Source organism: Erinaceus europaeus, chromosome 1, assembly GCF_950295315.1.
Source record: "Erinaceus europaeus chromosome 1, mEriEur2.1, whole genome shotgun sequence".
In the NCBI taxonomy this organism is placed as follows: domain Eukaryota; kingdom Metazoa; phylum Chordata; class Mammalia; order Eulipotyphla; family Erinaceidae; genus Erinaceus; species Erinaceus europaeus.
In genome coordinates, this window is record NC_080162.1 from 149779033 (window position 1) to 149788794 (window position 9762).

At 47.9% G+C, this 9762-nt stretch overlaps 1 protein-coding gene across 2 annotated transcripts in view; it reads right to left on the minus strand.

Annotated features, from left to right (window-relative positions):
* Positions 1-6701, minus strand: part of BFSP2 (beaded filament structural protein 2) — a 53716-nt gene extending 47015 nt beyond the window's left edge. The window contains exon 1 of one of the 2 annotated variants that reach the window (XM_007516092.3): positions 6138-6701. In XM_007516092.3, the coding sequence (XP_007516154.2) occupies positions 6138-6575 (438 nt within the window). In that variant the 5' untranslated portion in view covers positions 6576-6701. The remainder of the gene's footprint in view (positions 1-6137) is intronic. The other variant, XM_060204174.1, reaches the window with a different exon arrangement.
* Between the last annotated feature and the right edge of the window lie 3061 nt (positions 6702-9762).

Genomic DNA, 9762 nt, shown 5'->3' on the forward strand with positions numbered 1-9762 from the left:
TTTACAGTACAGTTGCTGACACTTGGGTACAATTTCTCATCTCCCCATGACAGGTATCTGCACAACACTCTCACCCTAATTCTGGAGGACCAGAAAACCAGGACCCCAAAGGCCCAGGACCCCAAAGGCCCCTGCCTGCTCCCCCCACCACCAACCAAACTCCTCCTTGCCCTCTGTCCCCAGAGTCCTCTGCTTTGTTGCAATACACCAAATCCATTCCAAGTTTCCCTTTGCATTTCCCCCTTTCTATCCTTTTCTTTCTGGCTTATCTTACTTAACAAGATTATTTGAAGCTCCATCCAAGATGATGCAAAGCAAAAATATACCAATGGGACTACAAATTGAGAAGATTCTGCACAGCAAAAGGAACCATGACTGAAACAGAGAGACATCTTACCAAATGGGAGAAGGTTTTACATACCATTCATCAGAAAAAGGGTTAGTAACCAAAAATACATAAAAAGCACACCAAACTGAGCAACCAAACCAAACCAAAATAAACAACCCCATCCAAAAATGGGGAAAGGATATGGGTGGAATCTTCTCCAAAGAAGGAATCCAAAGGGCCAACAGACATATGAAAAAATGTTCACAGTCACTGATTTTTTCTTTCTTTCTTTTTAAGAAAGTATTTGGCCTATTTCTTTTGTCTCTGCAGGGAGGTATGGGTCCCACCCAGGGGGAGTTCCTAAACTCTGCACAGATAAAGTGTTCTGTTTCAAAATCTGAGAGAAAGGAAAAACAGCTCTCCTTGGCCTGGAGGGGCTCTGACTCCTGGAGGCAAAGCCATTCTACTCCCTGACTGACTTCCTATTTACAGTGACCAGTTCCTAGTGGAGCTAAGCTCTGGTAGGATGAGTCACTGACAATGGGCTCTTCCAAATCCACAGAGGCAGCGGGAGGAGGATGGGGAGGCACAGCCCATTCTGCAAGCTCTCTGAGGAGGATGGCCCTCCCCACTGTCCAGTCATGAAACAGTGGGCAGCAAAGGGCACATTCTGTAGGACACTGGGGGCTGCACAGGACCAACACTGCTCCTAGAAATGGGCCTAACTACAACAATCAAACAACAAAGGCAACAAAAATAAATAAATAAATAAATAAATAAATAAATAAATATTAGAAATGGGTCTAGAAGAGGCCAGGTGATGGTACAGCTGGTTAAGTGCACAGGTTATAATGCACAAGGACCCAGGTGCAAGTCCCTGGTCTCTACCTGCAGGGGGAAAGCTTCATGAGTGGTGAAGCAGGGCTGCAGGTCTCTCTCTCTCTCTCTCTCTCTCTCTCTCTCTCTCTCTCTTTCCCTCTCTACCTCACCCTTCCTTTCAATTTTTCTCTGTCTCTATTCAATAATAATAGTAAGTACAGGCTTAGTACAGTAGTTTACATAACACATTTTTTTGCCTAAGGCTCTCAGGTCCCAGGTTCAATCCCCAGCACCACCATGAGCCAGCGTTGAGCAGTGCTCTGGAAAAATTTTTAAACAGAGCATAACAGGAAGCTTTCAGTGATGCTTGAGGGGTAGTGTGCAGGGGGCCCAACACTGACTCGGTCCTGGGTAGGACACTGATGAATGAGAAACTTTAGCCATGTGGGCCTTAGTGTTTTTATCTAGAAGCTGGCTATCATGGGCTGATTGAGGTCTCCCTATGTGCCTGAGTTAAAGTCCTCATACCCAGGGCCTGGGGACTAAGTCTTTCAGGAGGTGATTAAATGTAGACAAGCTCCTGAGAGCCATCTAATTTCATGAAGAAGAAGTGTGGACACAGCGGTACATGAGGAGATAGTTTGGAGACAGAGAAAGGAGGGCCATCTGCAAGTTGATTCCTCGATCTGGGACTTAAAGGACTCAGAGAAACAGGTGTCTGTGGGCTGGGTGGTGATGCACCTGGCTGAACACAGAACAATCTGGATCTTTCCCCCTCTCCCACATTTTTTAAGTCTTTCTCTCTTTTTAATTAAAAATTATCTATTTATTGATGAATAAAGAGAGAGAACTAAAGCATCTTTATGGCACAAGTGATGCTGGGAATTGAACTCAGGACCTCATACTTGAGACTTCAATTCTTCATCCACTGAGTCACCTCCTGGGTCACACTGTCTTTTGTTCTCTCTCTGAAAGTGCCTGCTCAGAGCAGTGAAAACTTGGCAGCAACTAAACAAAAAACCAATAGATCAAATGGGGCTGGGAGAAAACTCCCCCAGGAGAGCACACACCTACCCAGTCTGAGCCCCCAGCCACCAGATGGAGGCATCTTCGTGGGGGTGGGGAACGCCTCAGGATTGCTGGAACAGTGCTGTGGTGTCCCTCTTTCTCTCTCTTTCCCTCTCCCCATCTGTTTTCCATAACCTCTATTTAAAATGAAATGAAATAAAATAAAAAAAGAGTTCATCAGGAGTGAAGCCTCCATTGATGTTCTGGTAACCAAATAATTTAGAAGATCCCAAAGAAAAAGCTGTTTAGAGTCTTAGGGTGCTGGTGGGGGAGCATTGTGTGGTGCTGTAGACCCCTGGAGGTCACATACTGTGGCACTGACCCTGCCTCTGAGCCTGTTCTTCCAGAGCTTGTGAGCTTACGTGGTAGCAACGCAGTTGAGAAGATGTCTCCCCACTCCCTGTCCCCCAGGAATGCTCTGGACACTGATCAGGCAGTGCCAAGGATGCATGTCTTTCAAAGCTCCCAGGTGGAGTTTCAGAGGCTCCACTGTATCAGCTAACCCTCTCAACAGTGCTGCACAGACTCCCAAGTTGCGAACACATCCAGAGATATTAGGCAACTGGGCTTGGGGTTCTGACCCTGCTGGTGGCAAAGCTCTCACTGTACTTCTGTCTGTGGTCCACCTGCACCCAGGGGCCATGCCACCCATTCATCCGCCTGTGGATATTACTGATGGCCCACAGTCATGCCCGTCTTACAGATAAGAAAAACTGAGGCCCAGAGAAGTTGGATGAGCTGGTCAAGTCCTTGATGCTCAGTGGAGCCAAACTAAGTGATTATCTGTTGAGCGTGTGCTCAATTTTGGGATTATACTCCCCCCCTAGAATTTGGGGTGCCTCTAGAGGACCCAAGACCCAGTTTTGATCCCTGGCACTGTCCCCTCTCTGCCACAAGTGATCTATACTCTGGTTTCTCACTCTCTGACATAAGGAAATGAATAAATCATAAATTTATTCATCTCACACCTGTAAGGATGTCCTACATCAACAAAGAGGAAAATTACAGGTATGGGCTAGGTCATGGAGAAAAAAGGAACTCTGTCACATTGCTTGTGGGGATGCAAACTGTTGCAGCCCCTTTGAAAGGCTGTTATGTAGAGTCCTTAGACAAATAAAAATGGAATTACCTTATGGTCCAGTGATACACTCTTGGGCATTTATCCAAAGGACACTCAAATACTGATTCTTCTGAGATTAGATGAGATTGGGCATGTTCAGGGTGGTATGGCCGTTCAAACACTAATTCTAAGAGTCATATGCACCCCTGTGTTTATATCTGCATTATTCACAATAGCAGCCTAAATGCCCGTCAGATGACTGGCTAGAGAAGTCACAAGATATATATTCCACAGAATACTACTCTGTAATAAAAAGATGATATTGTGTCCTTTGGGACAAAATAGATGGAGCTGGAGGTGATGATGCTTAGCAAAATAAGTAATGAAAAGAAAGAGCTCACATGCTACAATGAGCAAGGACCCGGGTTTGAAGCCCCAGTCCCCACCTGCAGGGGGAGAGCTTTGCGAGTGGTGAAGCAGGGCTGCAGGTGTCTTTCTGTCTGTCTCCCTCTCTATCACCCCCTTACTTCTCAATTTCTGGCTGTCTCTATCCAATAAATAAAGACAATAAAAGAAAACTAAGAAGGAGGAGAAGAAGAAAGTAAGAAAGAAATGAAAGGGCAACTACCAGATGTGGAATCTAGAGAACTGCTACATGTGAACTTGAAAAACAACATAGAAGCAAGCAAACTGTAAGACTTATGAGAACTCTGGCTGCTATCTTTGGAAGGTAGGAGGGTGGGGATACAGATTAGGTGGTGAGATTACACTGTAATCTTAAAATCTTATAACCCACCATTAGTCACAAGAGTGGAAAAATAACAATTCAACAGGCGTTAAAAATAATAATAATAAATCTAAAGGAAAACATAGAAATCGGGACATCTGACTTCTCATGAAAAGCCTGTGGGATCTGAATGCTGGAAATTGTCAAGCTTCTTGCTGAGATTCCAGGCTGTCTAGGGTTTGGGGGGAGAATCCTGGAGGAATAGCTGCCTTATATCTGATGGCTTTCAGAAGGGAGCAGAGAGGACAGTGCTGTGGCCAGTGCCTCTGATGCTGTCAGCTGGGCACAGGCTGCCAGGGAAGGAGAAGCACCCCAAGTGAAGCAGTGGGGAGGTGGGGGGATATAGGAAGCCCTGGCATGTGTGTGATCAGCAGTTGCTGTTTGTGCCCACTCTCCAGGCTGAATGCCAGGGCCCCTGGGAACAAGGGCTCTGAGATGGTGCTTCCTGGCTGGGTCAGAGGCTGCTTTAGCTCAAAGGGACCTCAAGGTCAACAATTTTGATGCAGTGTTGTGTTGTGTTGTGTTGTGTGTGTGTGTGTGTGTGTGTGTGTGTGTGTGTTGGTGCAGGTCAGATGAACTGCAGACCCAACATTAACGCTCTGGGCTACACTCAGTGGATCCAGGCTCTGTGGAAATAGCTCTGGAGGCCGGGTCCAGTACAAGCCTGTGCTGGATTTGTTTGGATTCCTGTCTCCTCAGCCCCACTCTGAATGGGTCAGATCCAGAGCTGATCTGTGGCCACATCAGACTGGAAGATGCGCAAATAGGACACTTCCATCATTACACAACATTCTTCCAAACATAAATGACCCCATTAATATTTTTATATTGATGACATTTTGAAATAGCATTGAGATTATGCTGAGTTAAATAAGGTACAATATTAATATGAACTTTCCCTATTCCTTTGTTCACAGTGGGTGAGCCCAGGCTGACTTTTCTTTTTTTCATATATAGAGAGAGAAAGAGAGGGAGGGAGAGAGAGAAGAGAAATATCACAGTACCAGAACTTCTTCCAGTGCCATGATACCTTCCATATGGTGCTACGATGCCAGGGTTTAAACCTGGGCCGCACCTAGTGAACTATCTCTCTGTCCACTATTATTTTTCCCCACCTTTTTTTTTTTGGGGGGGGGAGTAATGGTTTGGTGTAGACTTGTTGACACACGGATACAGTTTCTCATCCCTTGTGATACAAGTCTGCAAGACACTCTCGCCCCCAGCTTGGTTCCTTTTCCATCATCCTGCGCCAGGACCTACACCCATAGCCCCTCCCTGACCTCCTTTTCATTGCTTTTAATGTCACAACCATCTGACGGTATTTTATGACAACTATGGAAATAAAAAAAAAACTAAAAGCAAAAAACAAACAAAAACTCACTTTTTTATAGAGGCCGCCTGGGGCAAAGGGAGAAAGACAAGTTTTGGAGAGAGATATTCAAACCCCAGCACTACTGTCCCTCCAGCTGAGTGACCTGGGGCAAATTACTTAACTTGGCTGTGCCCCAGTTTTCTCACCTGAAAGCAGTGAGTTGAGTGAGGTAGCCTGGAGCCCTCCTGAGCATGAGAGGCAAATGAAAGTGCAGAGGACAAAGTGTAAACCTGGCCCATCATTGGAACCATCACTGTTATCATTGTCACCAGAGCTACTGCTGGGACTCAGTGTCTGCACAACAAATCTCTTGCTCTTGGAAGCAGTATTTTCCTTTTTTTTTTTTTTTCTTCTTCTTCTACTTCTTCTTCTTTTCCCTTTTACTTGATAGGACAGAGGTAAATTAAAGGTGGTGAATAGAGAGGGAGAGAGAAAGAGAGACACCTGCAGACCTGCTTCACCACTTGAGAAACTTCCTCCTGCAGGTGGGGACTGGGGGCTTGAACCTGGGTCTTTGTGCATGGTAGTGTGAGGCTGCACCACCAGCCTTGTCATTGGTTGTTTTTTAGAGTGAAAATGGGTACTTTCTCTGGCCTCCAAGAACCCCCTTCTCTGCCTCAACCTAACAGCTGTTAACATGACCCCCACCCCATCTCTGGAGATGGTGCCCAGCATAGCCCGTGGGCAGGACTCAGATACTCACCTGCTGGCAGCTGCTGGCCCAGGAGGCCCTGAGGGTGCCCCAGCCCTCAGAGCGTGCTGCCTTGCCCTCCAGGTATGTCCGAAGCTGTGCCTCCAGTTCGCGGCTGCCCTGCTCCAGGGCGTGCACCTTGGCCATGTACTCCACCAGGCAGTCTCCCAGGTCCTCGCCCGCATCCAGGTCCTTCTCCAGGCTTGGAGGAGGCCCGGCGGCCAGACCCGAGCTCCACAGGCCCTGTAGGAAGACACTGCTGATCCCTAGGGCCCGGCGGGTGACCCGGGCACCCAGGCCAGCTGTGCATCCAGCAGGTGTGGTCCCTACATAAACCCTGGGTGCCCGAGCAAGGCTGCAGCGGGCACTGGGCCTGGAGGCTGGGGGGCTGTCCAGGGAGGACGCCGACCTGGCCCCCCTGAAGGACACTCTGTGCCTCTGCAGAGACATGTTGGAGTTGGCCACCACTGCTCCAGCCTCTGCTGCAGAGCCCAGTGGACTGTGGACAGTCTGGTCCTGGGCCTCTTTGGGAACTGCCCTGCCTTCCCCCTCCCCGGGGCTGCTTTGTCTGCTGATTTCCACCAGCTTCCACCATTCAAGGGCTGAAAGAGAACAGAGCTGTGATCATAGTCACGCCCCTGCATTCCCCAAGGGTCATGTGCCTCTGTCCAGATTTTTCTGCTGCTGGGACTGGGGTCTGGGGGTGGGGGTGGGGGTTGGGGTGAGACTGGGGAAGTGGCTCATCTGGGTGTGTGGATTTCATGGCCTAAAAAAGGGCCCTGCAGGCACCTGGCAGCCCCATTTCACAGAAGAGTAATTGAAGCTGAAACCACAGATGGCAGGCAGACACAGTAAAGGCTGAACTCACAGACTCAATTCAGGTGTTCCATCCACTTGTGTGATGGCTTTCTCGCTCTGATATGAGTATCAGAGGGAAGACATGAACGGGAGCCAGTGTGTGTGGGGAGCCCCAGGGACTCCAAGGGACAAGGTGACTTCCTCCTTGGCTTGCTTCTTCCATCTTCCTCCAGAGCTGGCAGCTGGTGAGATGCCGTCCCCCACACCCTGCTTCTTTCTTCCTTCAAACACTAGCCAGTTGATTCTGATCAAGCCACCTCCCCTCTCTGGACTTGGCTCTCTGTGCTGAGTGGGCCCTCATCCTCTGAGCATCAGAGACCATAGCCAAATCCAGGGTCTCTCACATGTGGACCCTTGATGGGGCTCTGACTCTTCTTTATACCTGTCTCCTCACCTGCCAGGAGACTAATGAAAACAGGGAGATGGTTTCCAGCAAGTTATTACTATTATTATGTTTGTTCCTGTCACCGTCATTATTACTGGGAGTCTGAACCTGCATAGTCTCTCTACTCTTTTTTTCTTAATATTTTATTCTATTATTTATTTTTTAATATTTTATTTTAATGAGAGACACAGAGGGAAAAGATACATATAAACATACAGAAAGAGAAAGCAAGGGAAGAGAGAGAGAGAGAGAGAGAGAGAGAGAGAGAGAAACACCACGGTGCTGCTCCATCATTTGTGAAGCTTCCTGTGTGGGAACTCTCACATGGTGCCCAGGGACACAGAGCCTGTGTGCATGGCAGAGTGCTGGCTTTACCTGGTCACCCATCTCCCTTCTTCCAGTGAGTTTCATGAGGATGTCCCAAATTAGCATTCAGGGTCACCTCCTGGGGTTTTCTTTCTTTTTTTTTCTCTTATGTTTTCTTTTTTTTTTTTTTTCAAAATATTATTTAAGAAAGGAGACACCAACAAAACTGTAGGACAGGAGGGGTACAACTCCACACAATTCCCACCACCCAATCTCCATATCCCGTCCCCTCCCCTGATAGCTTTCCCATTCTCTGTCCCTCTGGGAGCATGGACCCAGGGTCCTTGTGGGTTGCAGAAGGTGGAAGGTCTGGCTTCTGTAATTGCTTCCCCGCTGAACACGGGTGTTGACTGGTCGGTCCATACTCCCAGTCTGCCTCTCTCTTTCCCTGGTAGCGTGGGTCTCTGGGGAAGAGGGGCTCCAGGACACATTGGTGGGATCATCTGTCCAGGAAAGTCTGGTTGGCATCATGCTGGTATCTGGAACCTAGTGGCTGAAAAAAGAGTCAACATACAAAGCCAAACAAATTGTTGAACAATCATGGACCTAAAGACTGGAATAGTGCAGATGAAGTGTTGGGGGGTACTCACTGCAAACTCTTGTGTACTTCTGCTTTCAGGTATATATTTTGCCCTGGTTCATGGACACATGTGAGAATATGCTCTATCTCAGGGGACCTGGTCTATATCTAGGTTTGGGGACTTTATTAGGAAGTGAACCACCTGGAATGGAATTAGAGAATATGATGAAAGGAAAGGTCTCACCTGAGTGATGAAGCTGAAGGGTTGTCATTCCACACCTGAAGTCTCTGGACACAGTCTGAAGTGCAGCATGCTGGGGTGGCACTCGTTGCGTTGATTAGGTTGTGATCGGTGGATGCAATATTATTTGATATGAATTGAGAGAAGCATGCAGGAAAGTGCACCCCACCCTAAGGTTCCAGGACTGGGGGAAATATAGGCTCTATAGTAGAAATGTGAGGTTCCTGCTGTCTTAGGGTTCAAGAAGACAATGGACAGTTATTGTTATCATCACATTATTTGGTAATTGGGTTAACTTTGAAAAGTCCCTTTGTTAAGGTTTGCTGTATAATACCCAGCATCTTGTATATAGCTGTGTCCTGGGGTTTTCAACCCTACACCCACCAAAGCATGTTGTCATCTCCAAACTCAGAAAGGGCCCTCCAGCCCCCTGGGATGGCAGAGCAGACGTAGAAACACCCTACACAGGTTCTACCACAAGAACCAAGGAGGCCAAACCCGAGTTGGAGCTTTACCCCAGATTCTGTCATGTGGGAGCATGCCTGTGAACCGGGGGAGGGGAGTCAATGCTAGGTGAGCACGGGGTCTGTCCCAGAGCTGTGAGGCTCCTCACACTTCACTTCTGGACTTAGTTCAGCCTCAGAGTAGACACTGCTTGTCATAGATTGCCCTTTGGGTGACAGAGGTACAGCCCAAGTTCAAGCAGTTCAGCCTGTGGGCTCATAACCCCTTCTGTGATGAGAACTCAAGAGCTGCATCCACTTACACATGGTCCCAGAAAAGTAGCAGAGTCAGGGTGAGAGACCTCTCAGACTCCTAGTTCCATAGCTTTTCAGGACATGCCCAGCCTCACCACCCAGAGGACAGGTGCATGGTGCTTAAAAACCCTGCTGTCTGATGACCTCAACCAATGTGTCCTGGAGCTTCACCTCTCCAGAGCCCTAGCCTGTTAGAGAAAGGTAGAAACAGGCTGGGAGGGGGTATGGATCCACCTGCCAACACCCATGTGCAGAGAAGCAATTACAGAAGCCAGAACTCCCACCTTCTGCACCCCAGCACAGATGGTTCATGGTCAAACAAAGGGCTCAAGATACTGAACAAGTTGTTGGCTAAGGTTAGCAGAGACTATAGGTGCTGTCATCCTCTACAAAATGGTGACGCTCTGTGGGTATCTTAGCTTCAGATTTCTCTGCCTGAAATATATTTTTATAGGGTTGGGGAGATAGCATAATGGTTATACAAAGACTCATGCCTAAGGCTCCAAAAC